General features: G+C 41.9%; 1 protein-coding gene across 1 annotated transcript; it reads right to left on the reverse strand.

Moving 5' to 3' along the window:
• Positions 1-4,521: 4,521 nt before the first annotated feature.
• Positions 4,522-19,743, reverse strand: LOC109870553 (uncharacterized). The gene is made up of 12 exons (XM_020461112.2): positions 19,191-19,743; positions 17,744-18,640; positions 17,304-17,484; positions 17,054-17,193; positions 16,221-16,786; positions 10,499-10,772; positions 10,099-10,294; positions 9,329-9,513; positions 9,050-9,145; positions 8,639-8,788; positions 6,862-6,955; positions 4,522-6,388 (listed from the first exon to the last, which is right to left on the reverse strand). Exons 2-12 carry the CDS (start codon positions 18,582-18,584, stop codon positions 6,325-6,327), a joined length of 2,787 nt encoding a protein of 928 aa, XP_020316701.1. The 5' UTR covers positions 18,585-18,640; positions 19,191-19,743; the 3' UTR covers positions 4,522-6,324.
• Between the last annotated feature and the right edge of the window lie 335 nt (positions 19,744-20,078).

Consider the following 20,078-nt stretch of genomic DNA (forward strand, 5'->3'; position numbering starts at 1 on the left):
CCCCATACATAAACACAACACAAAATAAACCCATGTCACACCCTGGCCTGACCAAATAAATATAGAAAACACAAAATACTAAGACCAGGGCGTGACACCACAAGACTACAGTCCAAAATCAGAGCCACCTTGAAAAAGTCATTTTTTTAAAAACATGCCTGAAAATCTTTCTAAAGACTGTTGATATCTAGTGGAAGCCATAGGAACTGAAATCTGGTAGGAATTTATAGTATCCCATAGACAAGCATTTGAATGGGTGGTGACCCCATATCAGTTCTGTTATAATCACAGACACTATTTTAACAGTTTTAGAAACTCTAGAGTGTTTTCTATCCAATACTACCAATTATATGCATATCCTAGGTTCTAGGCCTGAGTAACAGGCAGTTTACTTTGGGCACGTCAGTCATCCAAACTTCCAAATACTGCCCCTTATCCTAATATAACAGAAAAAATATGCCAATGGCACCCATCCTATTTTGAGAGGCATTCATAAAAAGATGCTTCCCTTGTAACTCTTGTACCTCTTGTAGCACCGTAAGGAAATGTTCTTTGTATGCCCTCAGACCTCTAGGACCTATGAGATAAATGAATGTATAACTTGAACTACTAAGGAGTTATTTATATGTTACAGTGTTCTTTTAAGAATATTTATATTGGGAAAAGCATCTCACACCTTGAAAGTTACATTTGAAGTCAGAAGTTTACATACACCTTCGCCAAATACATTCCAACTCAGTTTTTCACCATTCCTGACATGTAATCCTAGTAAAAATACCCTGTTTCAGGTCAGTTAGGAGGATTTATTTCAGATTTGATTTCTTTCATCACATTCCCAGTGGGTCACAAATTTACATACACTCAATTAGTATTTGGTAGCATTGCCTTTAAATTGTTTAATTTGGGTCAAATATTTTGGGTAGCCTTCCACAGGCTTCCCACAATAAGTTGGGTGAATTTTGGCCCATTCCCCCTGACAGAGCTGGTGTCACTGAGTCAGGTTTGTAGGCCTTCTTGCTCGCACATGATTTTTCAGTTCCGCCCACACATTTTCTACAGGATTGAGGTCAGGGCTTTGTGATAGCCACTCCAATACCTTGACTTTGTTGTCCTTAAGCCATTTGCCACAACATTGGAAGTATGCTTGGGGTCATTGTCCATTTGGAAGACCCATTTGTAACCAAGCTTTAACTTCCTGACTGATGTCTTGAGATGTTGCTTCAATATATCCACATAATTTTCCTACCTCATGAAGCCACCCCCACAACATGATGCTGCCACCCCCGTGCTTTATGGTTGGGATGGTGTTCTTCGACTTGCAAGCCTCCCCCTTTTTCCTACAAACAAAATGATGGTCATTATGGCCAAACAGTTCTATTTTTGTTTCATCAGACCAGAGGGCATTTCTCCAAAATGTATGATCTTTGTCTCAATGTGTAGTTTCAAACTGTAGTCTGGCTTTTTTATGGCGGTTTTGGAGCAGTGGCTTCTTCCTTGCTGAGCGGCCTTTCAAGTTATGTCAATATAGGACTCGTTTTACTGTGGATATAGATACTTTTGTACCTGTTTCCTCCAGCATCTTCACAAGGTCCTTTGCTGTTGTTCAGGAATTGATTTGCACTTTTCACACCAGAGTACGTTCATCTCTAGGAGACAGAACGCATCTCCTTCCTGAGCGGTATGATGGCTGCTTGGTCCCATGGTGTTTATACTTGCGTACTATTGTTTGTACAGATGACAGTGGTAGCTTCAGAAGTTTGGACATTGCTCCCAAGGATGAACTAGACTTGTGGAGGTCAACAATTTTTTTCTGAGGTCTTGGCTGAGTTCTTTTGATTTTCCCATGTCAAGCAGAGGCACTGAGTTTGAAGGTAGGCCTTGAAATTCATCCACAGGTAACCTCCAATTGACTCAAATTATGTAAATTTGCCTATCAGAAGCTTCTAAAGCCATTTTCTGGAATTTTACAAGCTGTTTAAAGGCACAGTCAACTTAGTGTCTGTAAACTTCTGACCCACTGGAATTGTGATACAGTGAATTATAAGTGAAATAATCTCTTAACAATTTTTGGAAAAATGATCTGTGTCATGCACAAAGTAAATGTCTTAATCGACTTGCCAAAACTATAGTTTTTTAACAAGATGTGTGGAGTGGTTGAAAAACGAGTTTTAATGACATCATCCTAAGTGTATGAAAAGTTTAGACTTCAACTGTACATTTGATTCGGAAACTATTCAGACCTCATTTCTTTTTCCACATTTTGTTACGTTACAGCCTTATTCTAACATTGATTAAATCATTTTTCCCTCAATCTACACAATACCCCGTAATTACAAAGCAAAAACAGGATTTTAGAAATGTTTGCTGATTTATAAACTGAAATATGACATTTACATAAGTATTCAGACCCTTTACTCAGTAAGTTGTTGAAGCATCTTTGGCAGCAATTGCAGCCTCAAGTCTTTTTGGGCATGACAGTACAAGCTTGGCACACCTGTATTTGGGGAGTTTCTCCCATTCTTCTCTGCAGATCCTCTCAAGCTCTGTCAGGTTGGATGGGGAGCATCGCTGCACAGCTATTTTCAGGTCTCTTCCAGATGTTCAATCGGGTTCAGGTCCGTTTTCTGTCTCGGCCACAAAAGGACATTCAGAGACTTGTCCTGAAGCCACTCCTGCGTTGTCTTGGCTGTGCGCTTAGGGTCGTTGTCCTGTTGGAAAGTGAACCTTTGCCCCAGTTTGAGGTCCTGAGCACTCTGGAGCAGGTTTTCATCAAGGATCTCTCTGTACTTTTCTCCATTCAACTTTGTCTCAATCTTGACTAGTTTCCCAGTCCCTGCCGCTGAAAAAAAATCCCACAGCTTGATGCTGCCACCACAATGATTCACCGTAGGGATGCTGCCAGGTTTTCTCCAGGCGTGACACTTGAAATTCAGGACAAAGACTTGTTTTCATCAGTCCAGAGAATCGTCCTTTATGGCAAACTCCAAGTGGGCTGTCATGTACCTTTTACTGAGGAGTGGCTTCCCTCTGGCCACTCTACCATAAAGGCCTGATCGGTGGAGTACTGCAGAGATGGGAGAACCTTCCAGAAAGACAACCATCTCCACAGAGGAACTCTAGAGCTCTGTCAGAGTTTGGAACTCGGTAGTGAGTGTTGCAAATGAGGACAGGCAATTTTTACATGCTACGTGCTTTTGCACTCGGCGTTCCCTTTCTGTGAGCTTGTGTGGCCTACCATTTCGTGGCTGAGCCGTAGTTGCTCCTAGACATTTCCAACTCACAATAACAGCACTTACAGTTGACCAGGGCAGCTCTAGCAGGGCAGAAATTCTACGAACTTACTTGTTGGAAAGGTGGCATCCTATGACTGTGCCACGTTGAAAGTCACTGTGCTCTTCAGTACGGGTCATTCTACTGCCAATGTTTGTCAATGGCTGTGTGCTTGATTGTATACACCTGTCAGCACCAGGTGTGGCTGAAATTGCAGAATCAAATAACTTGAATGGGCTTTGAATCCACATACTTTTGGTGATGTGTTGTATGATTCCAATTCAAATCAGTGTAGACAAAGGAGAACAGACAGGTTAATGAAAGATTTAAGCCTTGAGACATGGATTGTGTATGTGTGCCATTCAGAGGGTGAGTGGGCATGACAAACGTTAAGGGAATTGAGTATGGTAAGTTTTATGCTGGGGTTCACCACGCTCAACAGTTTCCTGTTTTTATCAAGAATGATCCACCACCCCATGGACATCCAGCAGACTTAACTATGGGAAGCATTGGAGTCACGGAAGGTGTTCCTAATGTTTGGTATACTCAGTGTATGTACAAGTGCCTTCAAAGTATTCACAGCACTTGACTCTTCCCATATTTTGTTTTCCAGCTAGAATTTTAAATGGATTCAATTGAGATGTCATCACTGGCCTACACACAATAACACAATGTTAAAATTGAACGTTTTCAAACTTTTCATTCATTAAAAATTAAAAATTCGAAAAGAAAAGAAAATGTAAAGCTGAAATGAATCAATAAGCACCCCTTTATGTCAAGCTTAAATACATTCAGGAGTAAACATTTTCTTGGTCTCCATGTGCAATAAGTGTTTAACATGACTTCTGAAGGACTACCTCATCTTTGTACCACACACACACACACAAAGATAATTGTAAGGTCCTTGATTCGAGCAGTGAATTTCAAACACAGATTCAACCAAAAACCAGGGAGGTTTTTCCAATGCCTCTCAAAGGGCACTTAATGGTAGATGGGTAAAAAAAAAGCTGACATTGAATGCCATTGAGTATGGTGAAGTTATTAATTACACTTTGGATGGTGTATCAATACACCCAGTCACTACAAAAATACAGGCCTGCTCCCTAACGCAGTTGCCGGAGAGGAATGACATTGAACAGAGATTTAACCATGAGGCCTATGGTGACATAAACCGGTTGAGTGGTGTTTTCCTTAGTCTGCTCACCACTTAACAGGGGGGTTACTATATAGAATTGGAAATACAAAACCATGTTCTGAACAAATATAAATTTATTCAAATACAATTTTAGATACATGGGATGAAAAAAAATATAGCTACCAAAGTGCATTCAATTGAAATGTACATTTGTTTTCTGACCACTAACACAATGAAGTTGTTTAAGAATAGCAAGCAATAAAAAGGACACATTCTTCAAAATGTTTCTTTATAGATTTGTTTTCTTTTCGTTTTTATGGTCAAATTAATCTAGATCCAATGAGACATTTAAAAACTTTTTTTTTTTTTTTTACAGCAAAGCCACAAAAGGTTCTATTACTTTACAAAGAGCAAATCTAGAGCAACAACAAGGCTGTGTTCTGAACAGGGGTTGGAACCAAAATTATTTTCCAATTGTTCCAAAACAGAACCCCAATTTATTTTCATTCCGACCATAAAATAAAGTTCTGAACCAGTTTGAACCCCCCAAAAAGTCACGGTTCATAATGCTCCTTTTTACCAAATAGCTCATTAAAATGTAATTATCCAATTAGCACCGATAGAGAAACTAGCTACGGAATCCGTAAGCTTATTGTTTACATGTTTAATTGGTCATTTAAGTGCAGGCGCAAGATCTGACTGAAATTTCACAGGTGGGGAGAGAGCAAGGGGTAGACATTGGAGGTTTGATTTGAAGTGCTAAAATACCTTGACATGTGAACTGGAATGTGTTCAGGACACTACTAGCATTAACTTTACAGAATTATATACAAGACATGAGGAAACTTTTTTTTTTTTTAAACACAAAAAAAACATTAACCGGTTCTTAAGATTTGAAAATGAACTTTGATTGTTTTGTGTAGGGCAGTGATTGAAATCATCAAAGACCACTTTGTCTTATTCTATTTCAAGAAGCTGATCTAAGTCAATGCACTTCCATCAGATGGAAAAGAGAACCATATAGAAAAAGGACAGCCTGGTTTTTGCTCAGAATTTCAACACAAACATTTCTGCAAATTGGTGTCTTCACATTAAACATTGTGTTTACTGTTGATTGATTGTTTTCATTGTTGCTTCTGCACACAGGTTCCCCCAGAGAACATTTACACGCAAGGCTTCCACAGACATTGTTATAGTTCCTCTACAAAATACTAAATCAGATCATGCCTAATTTGACCTCATACAAGTAGAAAGGCACAATAGTGGTTCGCAAGCCAGCTAGCACACAAACCATTATAAAACAGTTTCAAATTGATACTGATCGATCATCTCAATTACAAAAAATACTATTCTTATCAAATTATTATTTGTAAACTTTTTTGGGGGGTAGGAAATTACCATAAAATACCTTTGTGCTTATAAAGTACTCCATAGCTAGAGGAGAGAGGCTCCATATGCATATTGTCTTTCACATTTCCTCATCTAATAGAATGTAAACACGAATTCTGACCAACACTCATCACTGGTTAATCACAAGCATTCACATTTTAACTAAATAAAACAACAGCATTTTTAGTACTGGTAACTCATGATTACTTTTGAGATTGTATAAAGTAACAAGACTACCACTTTCAGATCTGTTTAAGAGAGAACATTTTACATTTGAAGGAAACCGCAGGCACAGGACTGTATTACCATGATTACATAGCAATAAATATAGTGCAACATTGACTGAATTATGATGGAGGGAATGTAAAAAGATGGGAATTCATACAGATGAACAAAAATGGTGCTGGACTCTTATCTAGCGGGATATCCCTATTCCAAATCAGACAGAAGAATACAATGTTTTAAACAAACAGGCACGAGTTCCCTTCACACACCAGAGCTAAGAAATGCTCCCTCATATGCACACGCACTTAAAGTTCTGAAGGTCCCTCTTCAGGTTCATTCAGCTCCATGGAGTAATAGTCCAATGGTCGCCTAAGGATAAAAGCACACACACAACAATCATTACAGTATCATTATCTAAATGAGTTCATAATAGAACACCACTGAATAATTCAAATAAAGTATTTTGAATGAATATCAAAAGGACAAATTTCTCATTGCTGGAGCAGTCTGGATCACCTTGAAGAGCTCACATTTAAGCTTTTCTGAGAACTGCAACAATGGCACCACATGATTATGTGTTAGAAGGGTGAGGTTGAGGCAGGAAAATTTGAGCTAATCATGTTTCTATCCACTTGGGAGTAAAAGGCCTAACTGTGTGACTGCATTATGTACAGTTGCATAAAGTGAAATGATGCCTCTTCACTTAACCACTGAGCCAAACTGAAAACTTTTGTGCATACATATTCTATGCATGTCCGAGTATGCATGCACATTTGGGACTGTATGTGTGCGTGCAAAATGCATGCATGCATGTATGTGTGTGTGTGTGTGTGTGGTCTCACCTCTTTTTGTAGATGTAGGTAGAGAGGGCTGCTCCCAGTCCCAGTAGCAGTAGAGCTCCCAGCACCAGGCCAATCTGCAGGCCCAGGGCAGACTCTGAGAAGAAACACCATCATTCAGCTAAGCTTAGCCCTGGACTAAAAAGCACTTCAAAAAAATGGAGCTTCTCTAGGCTTACAGAGAAGGCTTAATCTATGTCTCGGAAACCGTCTCATAGGAAATAAACCTGTGCATTGAACTACACTCCCAAAAGGAGCATGTTTGACTCAAATGTTATTAGCCAACGTTCACTTTATAAAAACATCAGGAGAGCACCGCGCCTGCTAGGGTTAATGACTCATATATAACACACAAAAGTATGTGGACACCCATTCAAAATTAGTGGATTTGTCTATTTCAGCCACACCAGTTGCTGACAGGTGTATAAAATTGAGCACACAGCCATGCAATCTCTATAGACAAACATTGGCAATAGGATGGCCCGTACTGAAGAGCTCAGTGACTTTCAACGTGGCACCGTCATAGGATGCCACATTTCCAACAAGTTAGTTGGTCAAATTTCTGCCCTGCTAGAGCTGCCCCAGTCAACTATGTGCTGTTATTGTGAAGTGGAAACTTCTAGGAGCAACAACGGCTCAGCCGTGAAGTGGCAGGCCACACAAGCTCACAGAAAGGGGCCACCGAGTGCTGATAAAAATAGTCTGTCCTCGGTTGCAACACTCACTACCGAGTTCCATGACAATGCGCCCATGCACAAAGCGAGGTCCATACAGAAATGGTTTGTCGAGATCGGTGTGGAAGAACTTGACTGGCCTGCGCCGAGCCCTGCCCTCAACCCCATCGAACACCTTTGGGATGAATTGGAACACCAACTGCAAGGCAGGCCTAATTGCCCAATATCAGTGCCTGAACTCACTAATGCTCTTGTGACTGGATGGAAGCAAGTCCCCGCAGAAATGTTCCAACATCTGGCGGAAAGCCGTCCTAGAAAAGCGACTCCATATTATTGCCCATGATTTTGAAATGAGATGTTTGATGAGCAGGTGTCCACATACACTACATGACCAAAAGTATCTGAGGAGTTTCCATGACTATTGACTGTCTAAATCTGAACAAAGATTGCCACCTTCTGGAGAATACAGAGAAAATGTGTTACAAATACTGTATCAGTCCTACATTGGAAAACTTTGCACAGATTTCCAATGCTGAATAACAGAAATTCTAAATCTTGAGGCAGCTGCAGCAGCTATAGCGAGTCTATCCCACTGGAATAACAGAAGGGTACAGTTGGGTGCAACATTTTTTTATTTATTATGCAGGATTCAACTCAATGCCTCCAGGGCTGTTCTGTGGGTTGGTTTGTTTTCATTCCAACCAATATCCTTGGTTTTGATTGGCCGGTAGCCCAGTTTAGCGGTTTTTCATTGCTTCATATCTGATAGGGCTCATACTATTCAACACTAGTGGTGTTTAGTGGTGTGTGTCCTGAGTTAAAGTAATGAGATATCCTTCAATCGTGTTGGGGTAATATTCAGCCGTGTTTGCTCACACATATCAAGAGCGCTATGTCCAGGTATTCAATCAAGGTTTAGTGGTAGTGTTGTGTTCAGGCTGCAAGTGTTGGGCTCAGACCAGGGTTGTGTTCATTAGGGCACACTGTAGAAAAACATTTCAAAAAGCTGTGCAGCAGAAAATGAAAACAGTTTTCTTCCATTTCATGCCCAGTGAGCACAACCTAGGCTAGTGAATGTTGTTCAGCTGTGAGTGGGGGGGACTCACCAGTGCTCATGCGTCGGTCAGTAGCCGGGTCGGTACAGGTGTCCCCCTGGGTGAGGGAGGTCTGGAGGATGAGGGCCCTTTGATGGTCCGACAGGGCCTGGATGTTCCCCAGTACACGGAGCCACCCGGCCACACAGGAGAAGTTGGCCACTGAAACACACACACAAAAGGTGGGTTCTCCAGTTTAAACAGAGATGAAAACACATTGGGAATGTTACAATGTGAAATGACTATGGCAGGAAACATAAAACCAAAACCCATATTCTCAACACTGGATGACAACAAAAAAAACGGAGTATTGCACATTGCAGTATTGTTATGCGCATGAATATCCATGACCAAATGTGTTATACGTGTGCTCGTGTTTGTAACTGTGTGTGTCGTCTCTGTAATGCTAGTGTTGTGTCTCACCCTGCAGGTAGAGGGAAGAGATCCCACAGTGACATCTTTCCTCTAGATAGCCAGCCACATCCATCTCACTGTGACCCTGCACCAGTCCACTGCAGTCTGACAGAGAAAGTAAAAGATTGATAGAGAGAAAGAGAGTAAGAGTTTGTATGGTTAAGGAAGGTACATAAGCCATTAGAGATACTAATGAATTGAGACCACTTGATCGAACAGCATTATGTATCATGCACTTAACATCACGAAAAGCCCTATATCCCAAGAAATCCGGATGACATGGCTTACTTCCTGGGTGCTCCTGCCAATCACCGGAGAGGGGAGCCAGGCATAGGTTAAGGTCGCTGGAGAAAGCGGGGCTGGGGCAGATGTTGGTCAGGCGCGGGGTGGGGGAGGAGCTGGTCCAGGAGGAGGGGCTTCTCGCCTCGCAACAGGAGCAACGGCTGAGAGACACGGGACCATCCTCCACTGACCTGTGGTGTACAAACAGAGGCACACACACACAAAACAATCTTTAGTGACACTAACAAAAGACTGACTAGCTTGACTTAACCTATAACAGGAGTGGCCAAACTTTCTGGCCCGAGGGACAAATCAGGATTATGAAATTCAACAGAGGGCAGCACAGATTTTTTAGAGACCGATTTCCTCGTAAAAATCCATTTGCAAGCCAGAAAAAGGGCAGTTATTTCAAAATATAAGTCCATTATCATGTTTACATACTTTATAATAATTGTGCAGATAACAGCACCAGAATTGCAATTTTGCTGTATTGTGTGTGTATCACAATACAATAGCTAATATAATAGCTAATAGCTCTTACTGTTCAAAAGCTAGAAACCGCTCCGTTTGTCCCAACAGCTAATAGTCGATATCGTAGGTTACGCACGTAACCACGGTTCTATGAAATAAGCGGCACATTCTGTTGACTACAAAATATTTTTCTGTAACCTTCTGGCGGCCCAAACCAAACTTTTGGCCGGCCTTGCCTATACCTTGACCAAATAGTTTTATTACCAGTAGTACACAAAGCAAATACAAGTAAATGTCATTCCTACCTGAGTACAGGCATCACCTGCTGCCCTCTGGTGGCAGAGAGTTTAATGAGCAATCTCAGTTCATCACTGAACACTAGTGTGTCACGAAGAGTGCTGTTGGTTAGGGTGGTACCAGCTCTACATACAGTGACTGTGTCAGAACACAGGACTACAGCCCCACTGGCCGGAATTGTGGCCCCCTTGGGAAACACCTGGTCTGTGTGGAAGAGGAGAGAGAGGGGGGAAGACCAAAAGTGGTGGTGAGGTAGGGAAAGATACATTATGGGCAACAAAAAGTTTACAAACAGAAGCATTTAAATTAGTACTTCTCATTGATTCATTTCAGATAGTACCCTCCTGTTACACTCTGTTGGACCATTGTCTTCTGATTTGTGCCTAGGAAACATGACCCTGATCTCACCAGCTCCCGTGATGTTCCCGATGAGGTAGAAGCCGTTATGGTCTGTGATTCCGGTCAGAGGGAGGGCCATAGTTGTACCAGCGCGATACTCTTCAAACACAGTCAGGACCAGGCCCTGTAGAGAAGTCAGGGGCGATCCTAACAGCTCCACAAACCCGCTCTGCTGGCTGTGGTTGGTCCAGTGGGCACCGCCCACCTCACTGATGACCACACCCTCGGGGGGAGGGGGTGGGCGGGGACAAGAGTTCTCCCTCAGAGGTGTGGGTGGGGCCACCTGAAGAACAATATAATGGATTGGATTTCAATTGGCAAGGTCATCGAAATTGTTAAAAGGTTTTTAAAAACAATTCTAATAAATACAACAGCTGGACAATGGATGAAGATTTTTCCAATTTTTGTAATGCATCAGATATTGACTGTATTATAGCACATAAAACATTTTACTGGCATGGAAAAATAACGAATGATGTTCATGGATTTGTGGGAATTTAGGTATTCAATTTGTCATCAAATTTAAATGTAATTTTCTTAGAACACATTCATATCCACATTTAGTTTTTGTATTAGTTTCTTTATGTTAACACAATAAAGACCTAAGTGCCTCATTTGCATAAATACACTGGGTGTATTTGCAATTGCATACAGTTGAGGGTCGGAAGATTACATACACCGAGGTTGGAGTCATTAAAACTTGTTTTTCAACCACTCCCCGAAACTCTGTTTTTGCTTTGTCATTACGGGGTATTGTGTAGATTGAGGAAAAAAACGATTTATATCAATATTAGAATAAGGCTGTAACGTAACAAAATGTGGAAAAAGGCATGGGTTCTGAATAGTTTCCAAATCCAATGTACAGTTGAAGTCAGGAAGTTTACATTCACTTAGGTTGGAGTCAATGAAACTCATTTTTCAACCACTCCACAAATGTCTTTTTAACAAACTATAGTTTTGGCAAGTCGGTTAGAACATTTACTTTGTGCATGACACAGATCATTTTTCCAACAATTGTTTACAGACAGATTATTTCACTTACAATTCACTGCACCACAATTCCAGTGGGTCAGAAGTTTACAGACTTCTGTTGACTGTGCCTTTGAACCGCTTGGAAAATTCCAGAAAATCACATCATGGCTTTAGAAGCTTTGTAGACCTCCACAAGTCTGGGATGATTGCAAGTCGAAGAACACCATCCCAACCATGAAGCACAGGGGTGGCAGCGTCATGTTCTGGGGGTGCTTTGCTGCAGGAGGGACTGGTGCGCTTCACAAAATAGATGGCTTCATGAGGTAGGAAAATTATGTGGATATATTGAAGCAACATCTCAAGACATCAGTCAAGAAGTTAAAGCTTGGTCGTAAATGGGTCTTCCAAATGGACAATGACCCCAAGCATACTTCCAAAGTTGTGGCAAAATGGCTTAAGGACAACAAAGTCAAGGTATTGGAGCGGCCATCACAAAGCCCTAACCTCAACCCTATAGGGCAGAACTGAAAAAGCATGTGTGAGCAAGGAGGCCTACAAACCAGATTCAGTTACACCAGCTCTGTCAAGAGGAATGGGCCAAAATTCACCCAACTATTGTGGGAAGCTTGTGGAAGGCTACCCGAAACATCTGACCCAAGTTAAACAATTTAAAGGCAACGCTACCAAATACTAATTGAGTGTATGTAAACTTCTGACCCACTGGGAATGTGACGAAAGAAATAAAAGCTGAAATAAATCACTCTACTATTATTCTGACATTTCACATTCTTAAAATAAAGTGGTGACCTTAAGACAGGGAATTTTTACTTGGATTAAATGTCAGGAATTTTGACAAATTGAGTTGAAATGTATTTAGCTAAGGTGTATGTAAACCTCCGACCTCAACTGTATATGAAAACATTAACATAAAGGGATTGAACAGAGCTACAATGGCCAAACACTTGCTCTGTCCACCCTACCTGTGCTGTTTAGACTGCCTTATTAATTACTGTCGTTGTCACTTTCTCTTGCATAATTCAACAAAGCGTATGATAGTGTTGATCATGCTATTTTATTGAATAAGCTGTCCTCAATAGGCCTGAGCTTTGACACCTGTTCATGGTTTTATGATCATCTTAGTGACAGAACTCAAGCCATCGTCATTGAAGTGGTTAAGTCTGAATTTCTTCAGGTACATAAAGGTGTACCACAGGGGTCGATTTTGGGACTTGTTCTCGCCACTATTTATATAAAACACCATTGGTCAATCTGTTAAAAATGGTTAACTACATCTATATGTGGATAATACTATTATGTATGCTATTGCCCTGACTGTTGATCTGGCTGTCAGAATCTATGCAGGAATCCTTTTCTGATTTAAAACCTGTGCTTAATACCGGCAAAACTAAATATGTTATTTTTTAAACTCTTAAGAATGTTTCAGATGAACTAAATGTTCACTCATTAGATGGTTCTCCAATAAAACGTGTTGCCACATATAAATACTGCACTCACTACTGTAAGTCGCTCTGAATGAGAGTCTGCTAAATGTAAAATGTACTACTCTTAAACCTTTGGATGCCATCTACCATAGTGCCCTTTGTTATGTTACAGGTTACAGTGTTGATACACATCACTTCATCCTGCATCAAAAGGTGGGTTGGACTTCACTAAAGACCCGTAGATCTCTACATTACTCCCAGACTATTTGCATTGCCGCCCCCCCCTCCCCCCTCCCCCCTTCTGGAACGCTGCTGCTACTCTGTTATTAACTATGCATGGTCACTTTAATAACTCTACCTACATGTACATATTACCTCAACACTAGTGCCCCCACACATTGACTCTGTACCTGTATACAGCCCTGCTATTGTTATTTACAGCTGCGCTTTAATTATTATTATTTCTTTTAGGTATTTTTCTTAAAACGGCATTGTTGGTTAAGTGCTTGTAAGTAAGTATCTCACTGTAAGGTCTACACCTCTTGTATTCGGTGCATGTGACAAATAAATTAGTTAGGGACTCCACCAAACTAGGGAAATCTGCTTTTAGTTTTAATGCACCGTATTTCTGATCAAAATTCTAAATCTTTTTTATCTTGATGTTTTGGTGCAGTTCGGGCAATTTAAAGTATTGATTGGTGACTTATTTATGTAAGGAATGGAATAGAATTGTTTTTTGTGATGCTTTATTTGTGCTTCCGATGACTGTTTTTGTATTTTAACATGTATATTTTGTGTATAATGCATGTTGTATTATACAGGGTGCATTTGAAAAACAGACCAAGGTCTCAATATGTACTCCCTGTTTAAAAAAAGTCCAAACATAGAAAAAGTGTGTCAATAGAAGGATACCCTTGGATGAAAAACATCAACACGCTTGCCTCTAGATTACACCTATCTAAACATACTTCACTTTGTTGTGAGATCAGACATAATGTCACGTTCTGACCTTTATTTCCTTTGTTTTGTATTTATTTAGTATGGTCAGGGCGTGAGTTGGGTGGGCAGTCTATGTTTGTTTTTCTATGATTTGGGTATTTCTATGTTTCGGCCTAGTATGGTTCTCAATCAGAGGCAGGTGTCGTTAGTTGTCTCTGATTGAGAATCATACTTAGGTAGCCTGGGTTGCACTGTTTGTTTGTGGGTGATTGTCTATGTTGTAGCTTCACGGTCGTCATTTGTTTATGGTTTTGTATACAGTGTCAGTACTTTCTTTATTAAAGATTTACCATGGACACTTACGACGCCGCATTTTGGTCCGATCCTTCTCGCCTCTCCTCTTCAGATGAAGAGGAGGACGACCGTGACACATAATATCACTATAATCTGAGTTTTCATTTTTGGAAGTTGGTTTCATTCCAGCGCAGCTAATTTGTAAACATTTCAACTGTATTAAATTAGTACTTCTTTGGTGATGTAAGTGTCGAGACATTAAATCCCAGACTAAGCTTTCTTATTACATTCAACGGAAAGACAATATATTCCATTGATCCCATTACCACGGTGTGTTTGACAGGTCATTACAAATCAAATCACATGTTATTTGTCACATACACATGATTAGCAGATGTTAATGCAAGTGTAGTGAAATGCAGTAATATACAAACATTTCCTCAGTCGTACCGTTAACCTGAAAAAAAAAACGACAGTGATCAAAATGGCAAATTTCACAGAAAAGTGACAAGTTTGCAACGTAGTCTACTAAAATAATTCAAATTCTGATTAAAAGGCAAATGCAGTTTAGTAGTATTAGCGGCTTGACATTAGAACCATGCTGACACATGGGGGCAGAAGGGAAAGCCATTTATATTGCTGGCTGGCTTATGGAGAATGTGTCGACGCAGCTGCAGAGAACAGAGGGCATTTTTCTCAAAACGGTGCAGAGGAAAAGATGGTTTTGCTTTGGCTAGGTAACTGCTGTTTGACTGGTCATGAAACTAAACTAGTGTTTTCATCTCGGTGCTGAGCTAGTGCGTAACAGCCATTTCTTGTATGTCATGTGTTTGTAGAAAGTTAAGTCCCCTATTGACCGAGGTGAACGAAGCTACAGCAACAAGGTAATAATGGCTGGAGTCAATTTTGCTTGCTGTTGCTGTTCTCCAAATGGCATTTTAATTGGGCTTAATTTGGCCCAAACATAGACCTGAAAGATTGGTTCAGATTTAGTCCAGTCCAAATCTGATGTTTCAAATGTTTGGACAGCAGAGTAGAGTCCTATACAGAGGAGTAGAATAGAGTTCAGTACAGCACAGAAGAGCACATGAGTTGAGAACAGTATAATAATGTACTGAACCGTACTCTACTTTATAGAACTCAACTGTTCTGTACTCTACTGAGCTCTGTGCTGTACTTTGATGTCCCAACTTGTGAAACAGACGTCTATGATTGGTTCAGATTTGGTCTGGACCAACCAAATGTGGTCTTGTTTGGGGCTGAAGATCATTAAAATAATAGCCAGTGTGTAGAATAATACCCAAATATACAAAGGAGAATATTGCATTTTTTTTAACCTTTGTGAACCTAGGTTATAGTTGCCATGAAGTTAATTGCATTTATATCCATAATTATGCATTTCTGTATAGTACAGATCAGGGACCCATGAAACAATTCTGTTACCAGGTGTAAATCCACTTCACTTACTGTAGTTCATGAACCAAAATATATATTTTTAATTCAAGTTGTCATATCATAGCTGAAACCCCATTCTTTCTGCAGACTTTGAATCTTAAATTGGAGCAGAGTGTTTGGAAAATGTGGTTACGTAAAAAACTGAAGGAGATTCTTGCCAAAATTCTGTTACCAAACTTTGTATCTGCACAGTTCCTCTGGTAAATATGTTTTTGTAAAAATGTCTGTAAATTGTTAAAAGTAGTTTGTGTGCATAGAGTTGTATAGTTTGTTACATTTTGAAATCAATGGTTGGCATACATTTTAAAGTGAAACATCTTTTTCACTGTTACCATGGAATTGCCCAAACCCGTATTGAGCAATAATCTCTTTCTCACATGCATATATTGTGACACATCGTGGTAAAAGTGCAATTTTTTAAAAGTGTGGAAATAAATCTGGTTTATATTACATTATTTAAAGTGAGAGTGAAGTACCTTAAATAGGTGTATTACACTATTTAGGGTGAGCGTGACATACTTTAAGATGTATTACTATTTAAGGTATGAGCGAAGTATATTAAATAGGGCCTCTACTCCATAGGCTGAGCGAAGTATTATGGGTAGAGAAGAGTATTGAGGGATCCTCACCACAAAAGCAGACAGGTCGGCAGGCAGCAGGCCATTACAGCGGCTCAAGGCCTCGTCTCCGGACTGCACCTCCGGGTCCTCCAGCAGGGGGAGCTGTCCTGGGGTCAACGCATCACTCAGCTCCTGGGCATCCTTGTCCGAGCCCCTCAGCCGGTACACCACCGCGTCCAGCAACCCCTGGGTTGGGATCCCGTTCTGGGAGGCTGAGGGCGGGCCAAAGGCGCTGCGGTACAGGGCCACTGCGTCCGGCCCGTTCTGGATGGTGTTGGGACGCAGGCGAACCGAGGGGGCCGGGACCAGCCTATCACTGCCCACCAGGAAGTAGCCTTGGGCAGTGGTGAAGTGGCCTGTGAGGCTGATCTCACGGTAGGGCTTGCTGTTATGTCCACTGAACAGGAGGAGCCACACTCCCAGTAGGGAGATGCGGCGGCCCGACGGGTGCCACAGCTCAATGAACTCGCCGTCCTCGGCCGAGCCCGGGTTGTCTGCATTTAGCTCGCTGATCAGGAAGTCACCCCGGGCCCAGGGCGGGAGGTGAGGGGGCACCTCCGTACTCCCAGGGACTACTGAAGGGGATATAGCAAATATCAAAAGTTCAAAACTCACCACTATTGGGATCGTTTGGTCACTAGTTATATTAAGTTGCTCTTATACCTGTGTTTGTAAAGACATGTTGTTTGATTTGATTACAAGTTGATTACAATTATTCTGTTAGACTAATGTTAGACTCCATTAGCTGCGATTGATTAGAAGCTAATTGACTCTCACTAGCCTAAGCACCAATGTGTATCACCAATGTAATGGCGTGTGATAGAGAAATATGTAACAATCACCAGTGACGTGAGGACAAATCTTTGGCCAGGGGCACTGGTTGGGCTGTCCGGGAGTTTGTGGCGCTTCCCAGAATACACCGGGGTCTCTTGTCCAACTGGCCACACCACAGCGACTGAGATAGAGGCATCCCTCCCCAAATCTGAGAATGACCAGCAAGGTTAGTACTTCAGCCTAAGATAGAAAGATAAATAGATGGAAAGATGGCTGGATGAGTAGATGGATAAATAGATTCAAAGAAGGTGTGATTACCTGGCGCTGAGCTGGTAGGGCTGTCTGCCTGGTATGAGGGTCTCTGTGAGGTTGGCACTGGGTTGGTCCCCTGGTCCAATGTACACGAAGGCATCTAAGGGCTGTGTCTGGCTCAGAGGGCTGCCCACAGGGAAGTCGGAGGCCTTGCCACTATACAGCGCCACCGCCCCAGACTCATCTCCTGATGAACAACGCAACACAGCAGAACTTAATCACTCAACAATTCTCACCAACCAACACTTCAGTACAACAAGTTTCTCGTACAGGAAGTGAAACAAGTTGCGTAGATATAATTTCACACATACAAAAATACTACAGGTCCTGCTCCTTGACTAGACAGTTAATCTCTGCAAGGCCTCCCAATGAACAGATATGAAAAAATCTATTCTACCAATGAAAAGCAGCTTTAATAGGAACTCCTCCAGGTACAGTTCACTGACCTTTCATGTTGTTCTTGTCAATGGTGATGGAGAGCAGGCCTTCCCTGGAGTTGGACACGTCCACACTCACACTGATCGTTTCCGTCCGCCCGTCCAGTACCAGCAGCACCAGAGGTCCTGCAGCCTGGGACTCACTTAGCTCCACAAACCCGTTCACCTGCCCACCTCCCAGCTTCAGCTCGCTGATACGCGTAGTGGCAGCACTGGAATCAGAGGGTGTGCAGCGGTTGCGTTGGCCAGGTGAAGGTAGGGCCACCTGGAAGCCCCAGCTTTCCCCAGAGACCAGGCACCTTTCGATTGACTCGTCTCCCTCGTGGGCCCCCTCGTCCTCTACAAAGGCCGGCTCCCCAGGGGTCAAAATCTCGGCCAGGACCTCCGCGCCCCCAGACCGCCGCGTCATGTACACGATGGCATCCACCAGCCCCACGGCTGTGGCGTTCATCTTCTCCCCGTAGCGTGTGGCGGACGTGTGGTAAAGAGCAATGGCGTCCGGGCCATTCTGGACGGTGTTGGGTGGGAGGGGGATGGCTGGTTTGGGCTGCATGTCCACCGAGCCAACCAGGAAGAAGCCCCGGTCGTCCGTGGTGTGGCCCTTCAAGTCCAATACTTTGTAGGCTATATTGCCATTTCCATTGTAGAACACCAGGGTGTAGCCGTCCAGTGAAGCCCTCTGACCGCCGGTATGATAGAGCTCAACAAACTCTGTGGTGTCCAGTTTGGGGTTGTCTGCGTTAACCTCACTGATGAGGAGGCAGTGATCTCCCTTGACTGACACAACCAGACACACGGACAGACAAACAGCGTATGCTGTGACTACTTGAAGGGCCAGTCTTCCCATCATGGCTCTCTACTTAACCAAAAATGTCAGTGCTAAAATGCATGGATGGCAGACGGTCTCTGAAAGATTAAGAAAATGAGGAAGACACTTCAGGCAAGAAAACAACTATTGCCTAGAAGTCACAGACAATAACATGGAGCTGGAGTGAGGATATCAATTCAACGGTCTTCATCACACAGACAAGGGGCAACCTCTGAACTGTTTTCTTCGGGTTTGACAAGTACAGACAGATTGAGGACTAGGCTACTGTGGTGCATGTTGCAATCTAGGCTAGTAGAACCTGACATTTGCCCAAAGGGAGTATTGAATGAATGAGTCATCAAAACAAGAATATGATCGGGAATACATGTCTCTGTCATGAGTCACAGTGAGGATAAATCATGCATTTCTTGAAAAATCACATTCTAGGAAGTGGGTTTCATTCAAAATAATGTATTTATGTAAACATTTGCAAACTGTGCATTTTATTTATTTATTCTCAAAAAAGTGCGAGGGAAGACTTTTTTCCAATAGTTTCCTGAACCATGAATTAACCAAACGTAGCTGTAATCTTCGGTATGCACTGTTAAAATAAAAATGCGTTTTATTCAATTTTTGATCGTTTCTTACCAAAAGCGTTTCCAGGGAAGCACACCGACGGTGAATATATTGGCTCGACTACGGTACTCGGTAGTGCAAGGAAAACGAAGAAAGTTGCCTGCTAAAAAAATATTTAAATACCCAACTAGGCTACTCTACGTGATTTGTAGCCATAGTGTAAATATTGGAACTGTATTGAATATATTCAGTTAAAATCCCATTCAAGACCACAACTTGTTGCATAGAAGACGCTATTCAATTCACGGTAAGCTATTGCTTCATCTCAGCGACGAAACGGTTGTCATTCGAGATCATCAGTGCCACACAGGGTTACAAAGTAGCGACGTGATTTACTGTATTTCAGTGTCCCGTCCGCGACGACGGGATTATCGAAACAATGTTACAATCCAACAGAGGACGAATCCGTTTCTGTATTCCGAGAGAGAGATTCGGAAACTTTGTTTCAATCCCTGCCGCTCCCTGCGTTGTGTCCTCATTGACAAAGCACTTTCTCCCCCTGCTCGTGCGTGGGCGGTCGGAGGGGGATGATGCTTGGGTGTCGTTCTTGTTGTGCGTAACATTCCAGGCCATCCAAGTTCAGCCTTGATTTATATGGCCACTTGACCCCTGACTATTCGCAAGGAATGTGCAACACCTTGGCCACACTAGCAAGTTGGCTATTCCTAGCTGAAATTAAATAGGGCCGGTTGACCTTTTAATGAGCATGAAGAAAAATAGTTAATATATTGTTAACGTTCACAATTGGCATTTGTCTCTGAATGTAGGGCCAAGTCTACCACTGACTTTCCACATGTGGTTTTTTTCATTGTTGTTTGGACAGTAGAAGTGAGAAAATTGTTTTAAATTCCACACAGAATAATTGTCTCTTGCATACTATTTTTAATCATACAGTCAATG

Source organism: Oncorhynchus kisutch, linkage group LG25, assembly GCF_002021735.2.
Source record: "Oncorhynchus kisutch isolate 150728-3 linkage group LG25, Okis_V2, whole genome shotgun sequence".
Lineage (NCBI taxonomy): Eukaryota > Metazoa > Chordata > Actinopteri > Salmoniformes > Salmonidae > Oncorhynchus > Oncorhynchus kisutch.

Excerpts from the sequence above, each read along its gene's own strand:
- LOC109870553 (XM_020461112.2), bottom strand. The coding sequence starts at position 18,584 with ATGATGGGAAGACTGGCCCTTCAAGTAGTCACAGCATACGCTGTTTGT. Across the intron at positions 10,773-16,220 it reads CCGACCTGTCTGCTTTTGTG|GTGGCCCCACCCACACCTCT; the intron begins GTGAGGATCCCT and ends ATTGTTCTTCAG. Across the intron at positions 9,146-9,328 it reads TTGGCAGGAGCACCCAGGAA|ACTGCAGTGGACTGGTGCAG; the intron begins GTAAGCCATGTC and ends TTTCTCTGTCAG.